Genomic DNA, 21,616 nt, shown 5'->3' with positions numbered 1-21,616 from the left:
TGTGTTCATTATTTTGTTCATAGTAGCGTTCCTATTTTATTGTTCATTGTTAAACCTATTCCTGCATTACCCCTATTTAATTTTGTATTTATAACCCTGTATTCACCTGACCACAAGTCCTGTTTTTTCTGCCATCAAACTTCTTGATTTCTAACTTCAACTGGTCCATTTTCCTTTTTAAATTTGCTAACCTATCTTAATCTGAGAGTATACATTGGTTAGCATTTCCCATCATTGGTTCCATATATTACAAATAAATAATCTGCATCTGGAAGTTACATGATGATTAGTTATTTTTGTGATCCAAATGGGTAACAAGGCAGGAAAATAATTAAGAAATGGCTGAAAATATTGTTACACAGTCATTTAAGTAGCCTTTGCCATAGTATGTCAGTACATTTGTACATTCCACGTATGTTCTTCGATGTTGTTGTTGTGGAAAGGATGTAAAGAAATATGTTGTACTAAATGTTGACACCAGTGTTTCCATAGGCTTATTAGGGTAGTATTTTCTGTCAAGCCTGAAACAAGATTTGTCCAAAAACATTCTTTTTAGCACAATACTTGTCAGTATTTAATATGTATGTATCTACAGACTGTAATCTGAAATGTCAATGGTTCAAGATGTGCATTGGTTGGGTTTGGTGTCAGATATCTTGGAACATTGACAAGAAAGGTGTTCATTCTCCTATTCAGTATGAAAATTGGTGATACAGCTCTGCAAAGCACAGACATGTGGCATAAAAGCACATATGCAAAAATTTGTGGAAATAATCTACAGTGCATGTGCACACTTTGGTATCCACACAGTGTCTCATTGTTCAAGCAGTCTGATTTCTGTCCACTTCTTTTCTGCATTTATTGTGATAAAAGGCTGTATGTAAAACACAAAAAACACGAAGGCGACTATGCGTAAAACCGTCTCTAAATAAAACAGGTGTCCTAAGCTGTGATAAATACAAAGCAATGGCTGTTTTTTCCGAATTTCGGAAGGGTGTTGCAGCAATATTTTGATTTTCTGTTTGAGAAATGAAGTTCGTAGAAAAATGTCATTAGGCAAGGTACTGTTGTGCATAATGCAATTTTTGCAGCAATAAGACTAGAAATATTATTTATCTGGCAACTAATGACTTTTGTAGTAGTTTGAGTTATTTGTTTTGCTTTCAAAACAAAACATTTCAACAAATATTCCTGTAGGTATGAAATACTTAAGTGATGCTCTTAGTGATTATGTGGAAGATATTTAGCGATTATGGAAAGTGTAGTTGGCTTACATTATGTTGTTTGTATTTTATTTTATAAAAAATGATTTACATAATTTCACTCAAAAATACTATATATTAATGTTCTCAGGCTTGATATATTTGGAAATGTCATTGACCCCAGAATCTGCTATAATAGAGGTCGTGTTTGCATTCTCAGTGTCCTTTGCGTCAGTTTCTAGTAGTTTGGATAGGAACTCCAGTCGTCCATTGTCTACTGTCAGTTGACTATTAAGTCACCAAAGCAGGAATGCCAGTTTCCACATTCACTTTTAATAAATTTGTCAGCTGCTTTTTTTCTATTTCTCTACTCAAAGTTTTATCATATTTTTTACAGTAATATGGCTAATGATGTTTTATCTTATTTTTAATTTTTGCCACATCGAGTCTTTACTTGAACTACAGGGCATCTGCACCTTAAATTTTTGTGCAAGTTATCTTCAGAAGCAGAGTTCAATGTGACTTTTCTTTGTTTGTTCTCATAAATACCAGTACACTTTCTTTGGAATCAAGAGACATCATTTCCTACAAATCATCTGAAAGCATAACCATGACACAGTACACAATGAAACTTTTATCTGCCAGCCATCTGCTAAACAACACAAGAGATTCCCACCAAACGCTGGAAACAGTATCCTATGACAGATGCTCTCCACTTCCAATTAATTACATATGCTCAAATGTGTACGCATACAAAAAAAGGCATTATGTGAACACACCTTTAGTCTATCCTGTGCAAATGTCTTCACTGTCAAACTGCCCCCCTCCACCATTACCAAGTTAACTATCCATTGAAGTCTCAGGGCGTGTTCTATCAATCTGTCTCATATTTTAGTCAGGTTGGGCCATAAATAACTTTTCTCACCAATTCGCTTCAGTACCTCCTTATTTGTTACTCATCTAATCTACAGCATTCTTCTGTAGCACATTTCAAAAGCTTCCATTCTCTTCTTGTGTGAACTGTTTATCGTCCATGTTTTGCTTCTGTAGGGTGCAGGGCTGCATTCCAAATACCTTCATGAAAGACTTATTTGCGTTTAAGTGTATGCGGTGTGACTAAAAAGTAACAGGAGTTTTTGTTTTTCTTAAAGAATCTTTACTTATTCATTAACATCAAGTTTGCCCCTGTCAGATAATCCCTCTCAGATATAATGCACTTGACCCAGTGCTTTTTTCGATCATGGAAACATTTCTGGAACTCACTTTTCATTATAGTGTTCAACTCCTTCAGCAATTCTATTTTTATCTCATCAGTGGTAGCAAAATGACGTCCTTTCATGGTTGTCTTCAGCCTCGGGTAGAGAAAGAAGTTGCAGAGGACCATGTCTGGAGAATACAGTGGCTGAGGCAACAAAACTGTATTTGCTTTTTCCCCCCCAAAATATCAAGAACAAGCATTGAGGTGTGAGGGGAGCATTATCATGATGTAATTTCAATGAGTGGTTTTGCCACAATTGTGGTAGTTTTCTTTGGATTGCTTCATGCAAACACTGCATAACTTCCAGGTTGTCTTCCTTCTTATGACCATAAGACAGGAACTAATGATGCACTATCCCATTGTAATCAGAGAAAACAGTGAGAAGAACCTTCGCATGTGATTAGACATGTTGAATTATTTTCAGTCATGGCTCTTCACGCAGTTTCCATAGGGACAATTGGGCCTTGATGTTGATGTCATACCCATACACCCCTATTTTGTCACCTGTAATAACCTTCTTTAAAAGGTCTGGTTTGTTGTTGATGTCATTTGGAAGTACCTGAGCAATGTCTACACGGCATTGCTTTTAGTAAAAAAATCAACAATTTCAGAACAAACTTTGCTGCTACACATTTCATGCCCAAAAGACCTGAAAAAATTACTTGGCATGAACCAAAGAAGATGCCGATATCATTAGCAACCTCTCTGATGGTGGTTGGGTGATTTTCCAGAACCACTTTTTTCACTTCTTCCTGATTGTCATCAATAATTGATGTGCTAGGACATCCAGGCCGGTTGTTGTCCTCAACATCTTCTCGGCCATCTCTGAAACATTTTGATCTCTCATAAACTCTTGTCTTTCTTATAACAGTTTCGCAAAAAATCACTCAGCATTTAGAATGCAGTGCTATACTTTTTTCCATTTTTCATGTAAAATTTAACGCAAATTCTTTGATTCATCTTTTTTTAAAGTAAAAATTCGAGTGCTTGAACACACATGTAATCATTTTTTGACTGTCAACAAACTAACTATTCGAAACAGCTGAAATGCAAGCATACTTCAGGAACATGTGTACAAGATTTAAAAAAAAAGGAATGTATAAAGCCCGTGAAATTAAAAAATTGCTGTTACTTTTTGATCATGCCTACATATGTATCCTTTTAGGGAAATTATTTTCTTGCTATTGTTAGTCTGCATTTTACATCTTCATTGCTTTTGCCATTTTCAGCTATATTGCTGCCCAAAGAGCAAAACTCATCAATAACTTGTAGCATCTGATCTTCTCGTTTAGTACCTTAGCACCGCCTGATTTAATTCAGCAACACTCCATCACCTTTGTTTCAGTATCGTTGATATTTAAGATAGGAACCTTTCAGCCAAGTCAGTTGCAGGTGACATTGAAACCTGACAGTTGTTGTCCTAAGGCTCCACACTATGGGACAAGACTTGAATAGTTTGTTGGTGTTTGAAGGAAAAGTTCTTCATAAATCTATGGACCATTTTTTTTATGGAGAATAGAGAATCCATCAAAATGTTGAACTCTACTCCACATACAATGACTGTAATGAAAATACGTAATCATCACTGACTGGGGCACATTATTTGTGTTCCAGAAAGCCGATGGCCAAAAGTAGCTGGGTGCATGGCAGCAAAGTGCAGTGACAGACAGAGGTGGAGGTGATCTGTCATGGAAGCACTTTGTCTACTGCACCTACTCACATCATATAATTAGCTAACTGGTTTTTATTTTATAATCTCGTTGTAAGGTCATATCCATACCATTCAACTTCTCTACAAGTCCGTAGCTGTCTTTGCCAGGATTACATTGTCATTGACAGGTATTAAAGTTCTCATTTCTTCTCCCAGTACTTTAATTCCCTTTCCAAATTTTTCCTTAGTTTCATTTACAGCTTACTTAATGTACAAATTGAATAACATGAGGGGTTAGGGTGCACCCCTTTGTCACTATGTTCTAAATTACTGCCTTCCTTTCATGTCGTTTGACAGCAGTCTCGTTTCTGTACAAGTTGTATAATCTTCTATATTTCGTAACTTCAGAACCCTGAAGCATGTACTGGTATTCCAGTCATCTTTATCAAATGCTCTTTCTAAATCTATGAATGCTACAAATGCGAGTTTGCCTTTCTAGACTCTTGTCTTCCAAGGTAAGTCATAGGGCCGGTATAGCTTTGTGTGTTCCTGTGTTTCTCTGAAACCCAAATTAATTTTGGTCAGTGTTGGCTTCTACCAGTTGTTCGATTCTGTTTTAGGTAATTTGTATTAGTATTTTGCAACTGTGGATTATTAACTGATAGGACAAAAGATTGAAAGCTGGTGTGATAAAGAGTACAACTATTAACGCCTTTGCAGATGAGCTTGTATTAAGGTTAGAGGGCAGAGAGAGACTAATTCCTCCACTCATGAATTATAATGCTTTTATTGCCATTAACATATTTTTTGGTCTGATATTACCTTCTGCCTTTCACAACTATCTCTAAATGAAGTATTTGTTATTTCAGTGGAAATACCCCTCAATGAAGTGAAAGAAATTTGGAAAAGAGAATCAGCAGCATCACAGATAAAATCAGTTGCTGACCATTATGGCATCTATGATGATCTTTTTGGAGATGCATATTTCTTCCCCTCTGTTATGCTTGATGTGCATTATAAGCAGAGTGAAGACACATTTGCCGCTGTGCACCGAGGCAATGTCATCAAACCTTCTGAGGTAAAAATATTGAAAATATAGTGTGATCATATTTCCGTTTATTTTATTTTATTTTATTCTGTTAAAAACAAGAAAATAAAACAAACAAGGGGCATCTGCCTCACTGCTGTTGTCAACTCATTGTGGTGTGGACATGTATCAAGTAAGTGCAGTGCTGAGAGATGAGGCAAATGGCAATGGACAGGTGGTAGCACTGTTGTATGAGTCAACAGCAGTTGCACCATAAACTGTTGGTAACAGTATGTCATTTGTGTGGGACAAGCACAGTTATGGGAATGGGTAGCCATGAAGGGCAGGTGCACCCAGTACTTACATAAGTCTTGGAGAAAAGAGTGTTGAACACTGTAGAGTATGACCCCGATACCAGCACCACGCAGACAGTCTTCCAGCGTGGAGTAAGCCAGACAACTGCGTGGAACTTTCTCTATGACAACTGCCTGTTTTTGTGTCATAATGTGTCCAGTATTACTAGGTATGAACTTGCCTCCATGGTGATGGTTTTGTTACTGGATTGTTTCACAGATCACCATAGTGCAGGGATTTCTTTCCTCTGTCCTATTTGCATATGAAGCTATCCTTCTGAGGGGCAGTATTATCGTCCTTCACTAAACCCACCTGTGGTCTACGATGAATCCCCATGGTATGATGGCAGTGAGTCATTAGTACTGATTCAACCTCAAGGTTTTGGCAGGGATTATTGATGACCACTTTGTAGGATGAGTCACTCTTCCTCCACAATGCCCCACTGACAAAGCATGTCTGCACTTCCTGTGAGGAACCGTGCCTCTACTGCTGGAAGATGTGTCTTTTGTGGTATGAAGGGTAATGTTACCACCATATGAGAGTGCTCTAGCCCAGTTCCACAGTCCCAGATCTCAGTCCTTTAGATATCTACTTGTTGGTGCACCTGAAAGAAGTCATGTAATCACAGTCCATCCTGGACATGAAGGCACTGAAATAACACATCCATGTTGTCTGTGATGCCATTCGGTTGCAGGGTGACTCATCTGAACATGTGTGTAGTTAGTTACTGCTGTGTTGTTTTGTGCATGCTTAGGGACCTTTAGGGACAACTGCAAACACCTAGTCTAATGGTGGTCTCATCACAGCTTGTCATACACTGCATTGTGCTGCACTATTATGATGAATTTATAAATACCCTCTAACATAGGCACCATGCATTTTGAGCCGTATGTCCATATGACTCTTTTTGCTCCTTATCCTCTCAGGAATCATTTCCCACAGTTTGTCTCCTTTTAGTAAAATCACCGTGTGTAGTTACTTATGAGGAAGTGGTATCTGATAAATTGGTAGTAATGCTCACAAAGTTCATAGCATGCCTAAGCTACATTTGCTTCCAGGGTGGCACTTAAAGGTGAGAATCAGGTGCAGCCCTGTAAGCAAAGGTATAGTTTGAGTTTGGTGGCTGTAGTTTCCAAACTACAAGTTGTGCCACTTGTCCATTGTCATAAACTGTTGGCATACTTCATCAGCCATCATTTGGTGTTTTGGTGGAGTGTTATAAGGTTCAACTTGATTACTCAGATTGCAGAGATGGTCACTGTAAGAAAAGCCTCAACAAAAATTGTTTCGTGCCAGTGAATTGACAGTTGATGAGTCAAAACAGTTGGCAAAGAAAAGAGATTGTACTAAACATTGTATCTCTCTGTTGGGTTAATTCCTGTACTATTTGCCTATGGAGGGCAGGAAGAATGATTGCTTCAATGCATCTCTACTCGCTGTAATTAAACTAATTTTTTCTTCAGGAACACTATGGGAAGACTACATTAGAATTTTAGGATATTTGTAGGTGCCTCAATTCATATTGGTAGTTGAAACTTTGTAGGTAGTCTTTTACAGGATAGTTGCTGGCTACCTTCAATCACCTGATTTTTGGGCCCTGTGCTAATACGACTATCTTTTATGCACTGAGTGGAGAGTATCCTAATGAGGAAATTAAATGGGACAAGTTTTTTTTTTTTTTTTTTTTTTTTTTTTTTTTTTTTTTTTTTACAAGGAATTGAATGAAGTTGGTTAGCTGTAATGAATTTTATCTGCCCAGTTTATGTACTCTTCGTGGACTGTTGTTGCCTTGACTATGAACAATTATTGTACCGTACACCCCCCCCCCCCCCCCCCCCCCCCCCCCCCCCCCCCCCCCCCCCCCCCCCCCCCCCCCCCGAGTTCAGCCGAGTGCTTCTATGTGTAGCAACAGTGTGTGTTGTTTCTGTGTTTTTGAGAGGAAAACTTGGTGTTTGTGTTAAAAGGGACATTTCATGTAAAAAGCTGGCAAAAATAGTTGCTCTTCATGAACACACATCTATGACTATAAGAGAGATTGCCCCTGTTGTTGGTGTGGGAAAATCTAGTGTTTCAAGACTTAATAGGGCATTTAGTGATAATGCCTCATTGTCTCCAAAGAGAAAAGGCAGACAGGGACAGAAATGAAAAACCACTCCTACAACTGACAAAACTATGCTAAGGAACAGTAGACTTCATCCTCACGACACAAGTAAGAACCATCAGAGCGGAACGTCTTGAACAGACCACAAAATATTCTCCCAAAAAATGTTTTGGGCTTTCTTCACTGCAGGTGGGTCTGGGGCATGAGGAATTGAACCATATACATGGAAATTCTTGGGTTCAGGGATGTGACACTCCTACAGACCTTTGCAGATGATAAAGGAACATTTCAATATTGTCTAGCCTATGTCAGACTTATAGAGCAGTCAAGACATTTGTGAAAGGAAACAACATTAATGTGCTTCAATGGCCTGGTAATTCACCAGACCTAAATCCCACCAAGAATTTGTGAAGTATTGTGAAAAGGCATCTTGGTAAATGGACTGTTCATCAAATGGATGTTAGTAAATGTGATGAAAGTGTGGTTTCATGTCGATGAACTACAAAACATTTGCTTTAACCTAGTTGAATCTATGCCACTAAATGTTCAGAAACTCATTAAAGCAAAATGAGGAGACGTTAATTATTAATATTCAGTGAGATACGAACTATTATAATATAGTATTAAGTATGTAAAGTTAAAGTTTAAATATCTTGTCCCAGTTACATTGCACACTACTTTAATTAAAAAAAAAGAAAAAGCATTGTGTGCAACACGTACACATTGAGCTGCATGAGTAGCAGCCTCTGTTGTACAGTACACCCCCGAGCTATTTATGGGGACTCTTCAGTACTCAAGCCTATGGCACAAGTCTAGGAAGTCACAGCCTAGTTTGTCACAGAACTTTCAAAATGTCTGATTCAAACCTCTATTTGACCCAGCACCATGGAGCCACTATCATTTCTGGGCACAGTGCTGCAGATTGTGAGCTTTGTTGAAATTCAGAAGGGAGTCTCCCCATTGTACACCCGTCAGGTTCAGTGGTAAGAGGGCCCAGTGGACAGCCGATCTAAAACTGAACACAGGTCAAGAATGAAAACAGGAAGAAGGTGTACTGATCTATGAAAAAGAAAGCAAAATAGAAACAGCCAACGGTCAAAGGACAAGAAATGCAATATAGGGCAGCTTGACATAGCAGTGACATCGTGGCTATGTGGTCACGGTGTTGGACTGGCATGCAGACGAGTCCTGTTTGAACCTCACTTGTGCCATTTTTTTTAATCTAAATTTGTGTCTGTGTCATGGTGTAACACCTGTTCGCAACAGTGGGGTGTAAGGAAGGGACCTATAATAACTGTAATGACAGTTGATTCTGCACAGCTTCTCTATTACCAGCCGAAAGGAATTGGCTTTCGAATGGGAACTGCAAACATTTGACGACAATGTGACAAGTCAACTGAACTATCCACCGGAAAACATGTTTGGTGTGTCATGTATGGCATTAGTGGTAGTAATCGTATCATATGATAGGAATCTCATACTGACGCACCTAATTTGTACGCCAGGTAAGTAAGTGAGATATGCCTCCTTGCCCGATTTAGGTGTTCGAATGAATGTGAATGTGATCACTCCCAAGGAAATGATGAAAACATAATAGTTTGTCACATAAGCTGCAACAAATGAACGCAACAGTTTCAAATTCACACAGTTTCTCTGTGCTGTGTCAGAATGTGTTTTTAACATTTTTTTTAAGTAGCTTTCCTTTTTGGAAGTTTTGACTCTTGAATTTTTTTATTGTAACATAGTTCACATCCGTTTATGTGTTGTTTTAATTTCTTGGAGATGTCTTAAGTGGTATCTCGCCTGCTCCCACTGTTCATCACATTTAAATGCGATGGTAATATATTCTTACCACATGACTCATATTGTATAACCAATGTATGGTATGACAAATGCCAAAGCTATAGAAAGAGAACAAACATGTCAATGACTGGACGGATGGTTCATAATGTTGTGAAAATAAGAAAAAAAAATACTTGGCACGCCAGAGTTTTGAACACAGATCGCCCATTTGACAGCCCATCGCCATGACCACTTAACCACGATGATGAGTCAATTTACTTTCGCTCAGTATGGCATTTCTTACCTCATATCATTCACTGTTTCTATTTTGCTTTATATTTCACAATTCAGTTCACTTTCTTTCTGTTTTCATGCTTGATCTGTATTCAGTTGGAGCCCTGGTGACAGGCATAATTCATTCCGTTGTGTCACATGTTACAGCTAATTGCACCCCTTTCCCTAAGTGACTGCTGGAGCAGCCTCTTCTGTATGTCAAATGTGGCCACTAGGCATATATGATCAGTCTTATCCCTTGCTGTCATGACTCTGTTATTCGTTGAATGTTCAGACTGCGTACAATTAACAAACTCTTACCTTCCCTTTACAAGGCCTCTAAAGCTACCACTGACACCCCACTCACACTCAGTTTGATATTTTGTAATAGGTCATGTATTATTGGAAAGGAGACAGTATCCGTGAAAGGATAGTACGTGAGGTGACATCGGCATCTCTGGTATGTCTCTCTTGTTTTGCAGATTCATTGGTAGAAGCTTCGAATCATGTGACAGCTTCAGAGAAATTTCCAGCTGCTTAATTATCAGCAACATACTTATACTACATACTCAGACTACCTAACAGATCAAAACGAAAATTTCTGTTCCGACACTGACAATGTTGAATGTTTATGCAAAAGTTCAAGGCAATCGTAAAATGTGTTTTAGACAGGTACGTGCCAAGTAAAACTGTGAGGGGCGGGAAAAACCCACCGTGATTCAACAACAAAGTTAGGAAACTACTGCGAAAGCAAAGAGAGCTTCACTGCAAGTTTAAACACAACCAAAACCTCTCAGACAAACAGAAGCTAAATGATGTCAAAGTTAGCGTAAGGAGGGCTATGCGTGAAGTGTTCAGTGAACTCGAAAGTAAAATTCTATGTACCGACTTGACAGAAAATCCTAGGAAGTTCTGGTCTTACGTTAAATCAGTAAATGGCTCGAAACAGCATATCCAGACACACCGAGATGATGATGGCAATGAAACAGAGGACGACACGTATAAATCTGAAATACTAAACACCTTTTTCCAAAGCTGTTTCACAGAGGAAGGCTGCACTGAAGTTCCTTCTCTAAATCCTCGCACAAACGAAAAAATGGCTGACATCAAAATAAGTGTCCAAGGAATAGAAAAGCAACTGGAATTGCTCAACAGAGGAAAGTCCACTGGATCTGATGGGATACCAATTCAATTCTACACAGAGTATGCAAAAGAACTTGCCCCCCTTCTATCAGCCATGTACCACAAGTCTCTAGAGAAATGGAAGGTTCCAGATGATTGGAAAAGAGCACAGGTAGTCCCAGTTTTCAAGAAGGGTCGTCGAGCAGATGCGCAAAACTATGGACCTGTATCTCTGACGTCGATCTGTTGCAGAATTTTAGAACATGTTTTGGGCTAGCGTATCATGTCGTTTCTGAAAATCCAGAATCTACTGTGTAGGAATCAACATGAATTTCGGAAACAGCGATCGTGAGAGACCCAACTCGCTTTATTTGTTCATGAGATCCAGAAAATATTAGATACAGGCTCCCAGGTAGATGCTATTTTCCTTTACTTCCAGAAGGCATTCAAAACAGTTGCGCACTGTTGCCTGATAAACAAAGTAAGAGCCTATGGAATATCAGACCAGCTGTGTGGCTGGATTGAAGAGTTTTTAGCAAGCAGAACACTGCATGTTGTTATCAATGGAGAGATGTCTACAGACGTTAAAGTAACCTCTGGAGTGCCACGGGGGAATGTTATGGGACCATTGCTTTTCACAATATATGTATAAATGACCTAGTAGATAGTGTCGGAACTTCCATGTGGCTTTTCACGGATGATGCTGTAGTATGCAGAGAAGTTGCAGCATTAGAAAATTGTAGCGAAATGCAGGAAAATCTGCAGCGGATAGGCACTTGGTGCAGGGAGTTTCAACTGACCCTTAACATAGACAAATGTAATGTATTGCGAATACATAGAAAGAAGGATCCTTTATTGTATGACTATATGATAGCGGAACAAACACTGGTAGCAGTTACTTCTGTAAAATATCTGGGAGTATGCGTGCAGAACGATTTGAAGTGGAATGATCATATAAAATTAACTGTTGGTAAGGCGGGTACCAGGTTGAGATTCATTGGGAGAGTCCTTAGAAAATGTAGTCCATCAACAAGGGAGATGGCTTACAAAACACACGATTAACCTATCCATGAGTATTGATAATGTTACGGATGTGTTTAGCAAACTCAAGTGCCAGACTCTGCAAGAGAGGCGCTCTGCATCGTGGTGTAGCTTGCTCGCCAGGTTTCAAGAGGGTGTGTTTCTGGATGAGGTACCGAATATATTGCTTCCCCCTACTTATACCTCCCGAGGAGATCACAAATGTAAAATTAGAGAGATTCGAGCAGGTACGGAGGCTTTCCGACAGTCGTTCTTCCCGCGAACTATACGTGACTGGAACAGAAAAGGGAGGTAATGACAGTGGCACGTAAAGTACCCTCCGCCACACACCATTGGATGGCTTGCGGAGTACAAATGTAGATGTAGATACCGTGGTCAACAACAGCATTCACACTGGGGCTGAATTGTGAGTGATGCAACGTTTTTTTCAGATCAACAAACAAGTAAATTTATCTTAATGTCACTGATTCTTTTCTAATTCAATGATGTATTGTGCTATAAGGCTTACAGCTTCCATTTAAGAACTGAGTTTTCATCAGCTGAGAAACTGGTTTGTTTCCAGAATTAAACTTTCATTCTGCAGTGGAATGTTTGCTGTTGTAAAAACTCCTGCTGTATTAAAATTGTGTACCAGGCTATAATGTCTTTCACAGGTAATGCTCTTGCCAACTGTAAAGTTTAGAAAGTAGAGCAACGAACACTGACAGAAGTAATATTGTGAGGGCACATCTTGAGATGTGGCTGGATACCTGATTAGTGACACTATTGGCATGCTTATTGGAAGAGAAAGAAAAAAGAAAAACGTATAGGCAATGTGGACGGTTTGAAATTTTTCTTATTAGTTTTTGTGTGGTGTTATTGTAATTTTAGAAGTCCTTTGTTTCATATTAAACTAATTTTCTAATTTGAATATGTAGGCAGTCACAGCACCGGCAGTGTCATATGACGCAGATGCAGACACCCTCTGGACGCTGATTCTTACAAATCCGGATGGTCACTTCACTTTAAAGGATGCAGAATATGTCCATTGGTTTGTGTAAGTATCATGTGACTTAAACTGAAATTGATGTTTATAGTGAAAGATTTGTGTACTTACAATTGTAGTGAAAACTTGGCAATGCAATATGTTTGTACGTAAGAAAAATGATGATGAACAATGCAGACAAAATTTATGAGAACACCTAAATAGCATGTTACTGATGGGTTGTTTTGTGTTGCACAGTTATAAATTACATTAGCCATCAAAATTTAGCATTTTCCCCCATATTCTTGCTAAAAGAAAGTTAATAGTCACGTTTTTCATGTTGTTGAATATGAGAATGGTCATTAAGATGAAAGTGTATGTATCATTTTTTTAAAGCTATTTTCACTTTTCAGAACTACCCTTAAGTGTATGAATGTATTACCTCGCAGTTCTCCTTCATAGGAAGGATACAGAAGTCAGAAGCATTTTGATTACCATTTGTGTATGGTTGTTAGTGATTCTGTAATGAATCTAGCAGTGTTTAGCTAACATCAGTTTATTCCATTTTTTTTCTTGACCATTTGTTCATGTTAAGGAGTTTCCAGAGAAAACATATCCCTTTTTCTTTGCCTACAGAACAATTGTTTTTGAGTAAGAAGTTCAAGTGCAAAAGTAAGAAGCATAACATGAAAGACATGTTCCACACAATAGTCTGTCTTAATAGTTAAATCTTTACAATTTTCTTACTTCATAAAGGATGTCCTATAAAGAACACAACATTTGGGCCAAAATAACATACAAATGTAATGATGAAATTAAGGAATTTATATGCTATTGCAGTGTATACTACCTGTGATAGTGTATGAAATATAATATTATGACTCTGCAGGCACTGTCTTGTCCTTTCGATGAAGTTTTCCATAACTTTTTGGAATACTTGCACCACTAGCTTTGAATTTATCTGCTGAATCACAGAAGTGATGGGGTTTGTAGGCATACACATGAGATTTCAAATCCCCCTACAAAAAGAAATCATATGGTGTCGTATCACAAAATCTGGGCAACCAATTTATGTCACCAATGCAGGAAATCAGAGAGTCAGGGAAAATCTCTCGTAACAGTCAATGTCTGCTTGACTGCACCATCTTCTGACACCAAACCTCTTCAGCATGCACACAATTCAGTTCAGACTATGAAAACACACTTAACATATCGCGTTAGCATTCACCCTCCACTGTTAATGTGTTTCGAGTACCATCTTCAAAGGAATATTATACCATTATACCCTCAGCCAAAATGTTATACTACCTAGTCACTTGTTGTGATTGTAATGACTTCTCCATAATTATTTGAGGGTTTTTTGTGCCCCAAATCGTGCAATTTTGCTTGCTCATGAAGACATTCAACAGATAGTATGTCTTATAATCATCATCATCATCATCATTTAAGACTGATTATGCCTTTCAGCATTCAGTCTGGAGCATAGCCCCCTTATAAAATTCCTCCATGATCCCCTATTCAGTGCTAACATTGGTGCCTCTTCTGATGTTAAACCTATTACTTCAAAATCATTCTTAACCGAATCCAGGTACCTTCTCCTTGGTCTGCCCCGACTCCTCCTACCCTCTACTGCTGACCATGAGTCTCTTGGGTAACCTTGCTTCTCCCATGCGTGTAACATGACCCCACCATCTAAGCCTGTTCATCCTGACTGCTACATCTATAGAGTTCATTCCCAGTTTTTCTTTGATTTCCTCATTGTGGACACCCTGCTGCCATTGTTCCCATCTGCTAGTACCTGCAATCATCCTAGCTACTTTCATATCGGTAACCTCAACCTTGTTGATAAGGTAACCTGAATCCACCCAGCTTTCGCTCCCATACAACAAAGTTGTTTGAAAGATTGAACGGTGCACAGATAACTTAGTCTTGGTACTGACTTCCTTCTTGCAGAAGAGAGTAGATCATAGTTGAGCGCTCACTGCATTAGCTTTGCTACACCTCGCTTCCAGTTCTTTCACTATGTTGCCATCCTGTGAGAATATGCATCCTAAGTACTTGAAACCGTCCACCTGTTCTAACTTTGTTCCTCCTATTTGGCACTCAATCCGTTTATATTTCTTTCCCACTGACGTTAGTGTCATTCTGGAGATGCTAATCTTCATAACATAGTCCTTACATTTATGATCTAGCTCTCAAATATTACTTTGCAAACTTTCAATCGAATCTGCCATCACAACTAAGTCATCCGCATATGCAAGACTGCTTATTTTGTGTTCACATATCTTGATCTCACCCAGCCAGTCTATTGTTTTCAACATATGATCCATAAATAATATGAACGACAGTGGAGACAGGTTGCAGCCTTGTCTTACCCCTGAAACTACTCTGAACCATGAACTCAATTTACCGTCAACTCTAACTGCTGCCTGACTATCCATGTAAAGACCTTTAATTGCTTGCAAAAGTTTGCTTCCTATTCCATAACCTCGTAGAACAGACAATAACTTCCTCCTAGGAACCCAGTCATATGCCTTTTCTAGATCTATCAAGCATAGATACAGTTCCCTGTTCTACTCATAACACTTCTCCATTATTTGCTGTAAACTAAAGATCTGGTCTTGACAACCTCTAAGAGGCCTAAACCCACACTGATTTTCATCCAGTTGGTCCTCGACTAATACTCGCACTTTCCTTTCAACAATACCTGAGAAGATTTTACCCACCACGCTGATTAAAGAGATACCTCTGTAGTTGTTACAATCTTTTTTGTTTCTATGTTTAAAGATTGGTGTGATTACTGCTTTTGTCCAGTCTGATGGAACCTGTCCTGACTCCCAGGCCATTTCAATTATCCTGTGTAGCCATTTAAGACCTGACATTCCACTGTATTTGATGAGTTCCGACTTAATTTCATCCACCCCAGCTGCTTTATTGCACTGCAATCTATTGACCATTTTCTCCACTTCCTCAAATGTGGTCCTATTTCCATCATCATTCCTGTCCCATTCTACATCGAAATCTGAAACATTGCTGATCGTATTTTCACCTACATTGAGCAACTCTTCAAAATATTCCCTCCATCTGCCCAAGGCATCCACAGGATTCACCAGTAGTTTTCCTGACCTGTCCAAAATACTTGTCATTTCCTTCTTACCTCCCCCATGAACCACAGTATGTCTTATAAATGAACATTATTTTCTTGGTGAAATTGTTGTCCATTTTTTTGCTGGGCAAGCACCCAGTGGGCAAATGCTTGGCACTTTTCATGATAGTTTGGTCTTTCTTCTTGTGTTGGTTGGATTTTATTGACCCAGATCTGCAGATCTTTTTTCAGAATTTGTAGCATGCTAATTCAGGGACTATTCAGTTTTCATTAAAGTCAGTGGATTGATTTCACTGGACTTACAGCAGTGTTATCAATCACAGTGGTGATGTTTTTCACAGAATGAACTCAAGGATAATTGAGGTTTCAAGTGGAGCAGATACTGTACTGCAGTATCCTTTAGACTAATTGAATAACGTGTCTCAAATCATTGAACACTTTAGTTATTAGTGTTATAAAAAAATCAAATAATTAATTTCACTTTTTTAGACACTCAGACTTTCAGGATCAGGAACAGGACCATAACATAGCCTACATAACTTAGGTAAATGATTTTCCCCTCTATACACATGCATTAAAATTCACAACTCTATTAAATCATTGCATAAATTGGCTTATTGAAGCACTACTGACACATGTCTAAATAATCTGCACATTGTCTGGATGTGTCAAAATACTGATTTGTGGTAGTGAGGGCGCTGGGAAGCATTTTGCAATCATGGCTTTTCGTATGAGTACAGTTCTATTAAATTTATTCTTTTCACTGTCAGATCTCTTGGAACATTCCACACTATGCCATGTCATGACATGCTGATAGAACTTCTATCTGAGGCTCTTTTGTAGAGTCATTCCTTGGTTATGGAAGTAATATTTGGACAATTTATGTTTAAGTATTATATGAAAACAAAAAATAAAATTGATAGCCCAGAATATGACACTATATATAGCTAAGATTTGATGATACAGACTGGTTGATTTGCCACTAAACAAAGGAACAGGAAGTGTTACAGATGTAACAAAATCTTCACTTTTCATGGAATAACCCCAGTAATTTGGAACTAATTTTGCCTTTCTTCCCTCCTCCAGGATGTTCACACATCAGTGTCTAGCTACTGACTGATAGTAGTAATCTTGGCGCACTCACTCGATAATGATACACCAATATTTACTTAGATGGCATGAAAGTGTTAGTGTTAAAATATCTATGGCATACATATTGGTGTTACAAGTATAGTCTAGTCTGGTGGTGTAGTAGTAAAGTTCATGCCTCGAGGATAAGTCATGAGGTTGAATCCTGGTGGACCAAAGAAATTCCCAGTCTGCCTTTAATCTGGTATTCACCTCTCTATGATGTGAAGAGTTACCAAGAACAACACATGGCTCGGATTCCATGTGAGACTGTAGGTTCCCTTCCCTCAGCAGTAGATTAGGGACATGTGATTCACCAAAATGATGGTCAATCAAAGGCCTTATACTCAGCCATTGAGCTATACAAAATTACTGTTGGCAATCAGTCTCATTACTGTCTACTTGTTTGGTACACTACATTCACCAAACATTCCACAGACTTTGAAAGCAGTCTCTGCACAACATTCACCATGTTCGTAATAAGTTTTCACTATGACAACACACTGTTCCAGTGTGAAGTGCTCAGTTACTTAATGCAAAGAAACCATGAAAATTGTGCAATGTTCAGCTTTGTTAAGACCTGAAAATTTATGCAGGTATATAAATATGCTTGTCTTGTCTGTAGCTGACAGCAGGTGGTTAATAAAGTTATTGTTCCAGAATGCAGTAGTTGAAACATAAGTCAGTTTTTCTTCGTATAGTAATATGCATTTTGAACAGCTGCTCCACAAATTCAAGAAACATAGAATTTGATGTAACCCTGTTACAGACCACATAAAGTGGCTACAACCTGTGTAACAATTACTGCAGATAATGATGAATTGCATAGCCAATTGGCATAGACGGAAACAATCATTTTCTTCATGTGGGTACCATAGCCATATATCTAACGCTTGCACTTTTATGTGCTCACCTTCACAACTGCCATTTATGCTGCTAGATAGTTGGGCATATTATGTCATGTTGACATATACAGCACTTGAAAATGGCATCTAAAGTTAACATTGGCCAATATGTGAAATTAGTAAAGTAGATATGTGTAAAGGACAACCAAAGTGGAACCCTTACAATGTCCTTCATGGAAACAAGTTGCTGTTAAGCTGAAGTGTAGCTGTCAGAGCTGAATTTGATGAATCTGTGAACAATCTCCAGTTGTCAATATATTAGACCTTCCTAATCATTGACTGTGTTCCACAATGTTTTAATTATTTGACCTCAATGATAGTAAAATTTGTCAGTAGAATTAACCCACATGGGAGACATTTGGAATCTTACATCAGTTTATACTCACAGTAATCAGCCATTTGATATCTGCTGCTGACTGAAAGCCTCCTGTCAACTCTTCCATGCATTACAGTTTTCAGCTATACACACATATGCTGTTTCTGCATGTTTTCTGATGTCATCCACACTTCATCCACTGGGTCATCATCTTTTCTTATCTTCTGAAGCCCAGCAAAAAACTTCCTTGGTCCATCGACCAGCCATTCACCTGGCTTCATATCCCATCCAGCTCCATTAAAAATGTTTCTCTCTCACTGCCTCAAGTCAAAACCACTGATTGTAAACCTTCTTTTTTGGGCACATAGATTTCTTGGTTCATCTTCATTCATCTGACTTAATCTGCAATCCATCTAGATGCCATCTATGAATTCCTAACTGCAAGTGTTCTCATTTAGGTGGAACCAGTGTACGTTGTCTCTTGGGCTATCACTAAAGATTTTATTGAGACAAAGTAAAAAGTTTTCTCAGAACCTGTGAATCCCACACAAAAAGTAGGAATTCATACTCATTGCTCCATTCAGCAGTTTTATCTGTGGCTTATAAATGGTCCATTGTACTACGTCCACTTCTAAAGTCAACTTGTTCCATTGGTTAAAATCTGAGGTTTTCTACCTTTATGGTAGATTATAATTTCAGTGAAATTAAAAAAAAAAAAAAAAAAAACTCTTTCAGTTCCATTTATTATGAAGGAGAAGAGTTATAGAAACATCAGAGTTTTGTGCAGATGTTCTATAAATAATTTCATGAGTTACCTTCATATTATTTTTTTTCTAAATTTGAATCTCTCTTGGCACATTTCCTTCCTTTGTACCTCTATACACTTCATCTCGCAATATGTTCAGAATGTTTTGTACTATCTGTGCTTTGGCAGCACTGTCTTCGATAGTATCTCCATTGCTATCTTACAGAGATGGCATTCATTGTTTCTTACCGCTAACATACTTCACGTACGACCAGAATCTCATCGGATTTTCTGCCAGGTTTCGAGACAAATTTTCATTGTGGAAACTGTTATAAGCATCTTGCATTGAAGCCCGTGCAAAATTTCGTGCTTCTGTAAAAGATCGCCAATCTTGGAGATTTTGTGTCTGTTTAAATTTGGCATGTTTGTATTGTTGTTTCTGCAACAGTGTTTCACCCATTGTGTGTACCAAGGAGGTTCAGCCCCATTGTTTGTTAATTTATTTGGTAGAAATCTCTCAATTCTTGCTGGTGCTATTTCTTTGAATTGAAGCCACATCTGATCCACACTTATATTATTAATTTGGAATGAGTGGAGATTGTCTGTCAGGAAGGCTTTAAGTGAATATTTATCTGCTTTTTGAATAGGTATATTTTTCACTTACTTTTGGAGGATTTGGGGATTATAATTTTCAATCTTGCTACGACAACCCTGTGTTCACTAATCCCTGTATCGGTTTTGATACTTGTTATTAACTCAGGATTATTTGTTGCTAAGAGTTTAAGCGTGTTTTCACAACCTTTTACTATTCGCGTGGGCTCATGAACTAACTGCTCGAAATAATTTTCAGAGAATGTGTTTAGCACTATTTCGGATGATATTTTGTGCATACCTCCAGAATCAAACATGTATTTTTGCCAAAATATCGAGGGTAAATTAAAGTCACCACCCACTATTATTGTACGAGTAAGGTACGTGTTTGATTTCAAACTGAAGTTTTCTTTGAACCTTGCAGCAACTGTATCATCTGAATTGGGAGGTCAGTAAAAGGATCCTATTATTATTTTATTCTGGTTGCCAACAATGACCTCTGCCCATACTAACTCACAGGAAGTATATGCTTCAATTTCGCGACAAGTTAAACTACTTCTAACAGCAACAAACATGCCACCGCCAACCGTGTTTAGCCTATCCTTTCAGAACACCATTAGGTTCTTCACAAAAATTTTGGCTGAGCTTATATACAGCTTTAGCCAGCTTTCCGTGCCTATAACAATTTGAGCATCAGTGCTTTCTATTAGCGCTTGGAGGTCTGGTGCTTTCCCAACACAGCTATGACAATTTACAACTGTTATACTGATGGTTCCTGTATCTACGTTCTTCCTGTGTTCGGCCTGCACCTTTTGTGACTGAAGCCCTTCTTGTGTTTTCCTGAGACCCTCTAACCTAAAAATCTGCCCTCTGATACAAAGTGACACACATCATTGGTACCGACTTGAGTAACCACCTGCAGTTGGCTGCACCCTGTGTTCTTCATGGCATTCGGGAGGACCCTTTCCACATCTGGAATGACTCCACCCGGTATGCACACGGAGTGCACATTGGTTTTCTTTCCCTTCTTGTCAGCAAAGTCCGTAAGGGGCCCCATAATGCCCGTAACGTTGCAGCTCCCAGCTACCAATAATCCCACCCTCTGTGATTGCCCGGATCTTGCAGGCTGAGTGGTTTCCGCTGAAACAGGACAGGCGACAGCATCTGGCTCAGTGAAAGTGTCAGCCAGAGACAGCACGTGGAACCTGTTTGTCAGACAAACCAGGGAGGCCTTAGGTGCGGCCACCTGGGAAGTCTTTCACTGCCTGTGTCACCCCAGGGTAACCTCCCACTCGACCACAGATGAGGGGTCAACTTCAGTGTGAGCAGTAACTGGATTGGCCACCGGTGAGGGCTGATCGGAGGACTCAGACATGCTGGACGTCTGTTGGATCCCCATGACCAGCCCACATCAGTGGTGCCCATCCACTGCAGCCTCAAACTGTGCAACCGAAGCCATTACAGCCTGAAGCTGAGAGTGAAGTGTCACCCACTTGCCTCTCATCTGAACACAACAACTGCAATCCCTGTCCATACTAAAGACCATGGAAAACTAAACTATGCAGATAAACAGACTATCGGGAAGTGCTGCGCATCTCTGCTGCAGACCCGGATGGAAACGCAGGAACCATGTCTAATAATATGCAGATATTCAAAAACCTAGCTACTGAAGCACTCAGGTGAAACTAAATAATTTGCTCCTGATTAGGAACTTGTAACATGTCACAAAATCGGTTTACTTTCCGACGCAAACAGAAACACGAGAACTGTGGCTATTAGATATTAAATTTACATGCAGAAACTCAAAACTAAACTATTAAAGCGCACAGGTGATATAATAAAATTTGTTCCTGGTTAGAAACTCATAAATGTCACAAAAGCGGTTACTTCCCTATTGCTGCGTCTGTCTCAGTCGGCTACTACTGCGTGACTCTGGAGTTAGCTACCCTTTGTGACCGACCAAGTTATACTTCTCTGCTATGGAAACCCAACTAACCATTTGAAAGTGAATTCCCAGGTTCAAGAATGGAATTCTGATTAAGCACTTACT

General features: G+C 38.9%; 1 protein-coding gene across 1 annotated transcript in view; it reads left to right on the top strand.

Annotated features, from left to right (window-relative positions):
* LOC126268156 (39S ribosomal protein L38, mitochondrial) overlaps window positions 1-21,616 on the top strand; it is a 49,500-nt gene that overhangs the window by 6,014 nt on the left and 21,870 nt on the right. Inside the window, exons 3-4 of the mRNA XM_049973707.1 lie at window positions 4,981-5,189; window positions 12,729-12,847. Of these exons, the coding sequence (XP_049829664.1) occupies window positions 4,981-5,189; window positions 12,729-12,847 (328 nt within the window). The remainder of the gene's footprint in view (window positions 1-4,980; window positions 5,190-12,728; window positions 12,848-21,616) is intronic.

The sequence above is a fragment of the Schistocerca gregaria genome, chromosome 4 (assembly GCF_023897955.1).
Source record: "Schistocerca gregaria isolate iqSchGreg1 chromosome 4, iqSchGreg1.2, whole genome shotgun sequence".
Lineage (NCBI taxonomy): Eukaryota > Metazoa > Arthropoda > Insecta > Orthoptera > Acrididae > Schistocerca > Schistocerca gregaria.
Note: the sequence above shows the minus strand (reverse complement) of the source record. Positions and strands in the feature narration are given on the sequence as shown.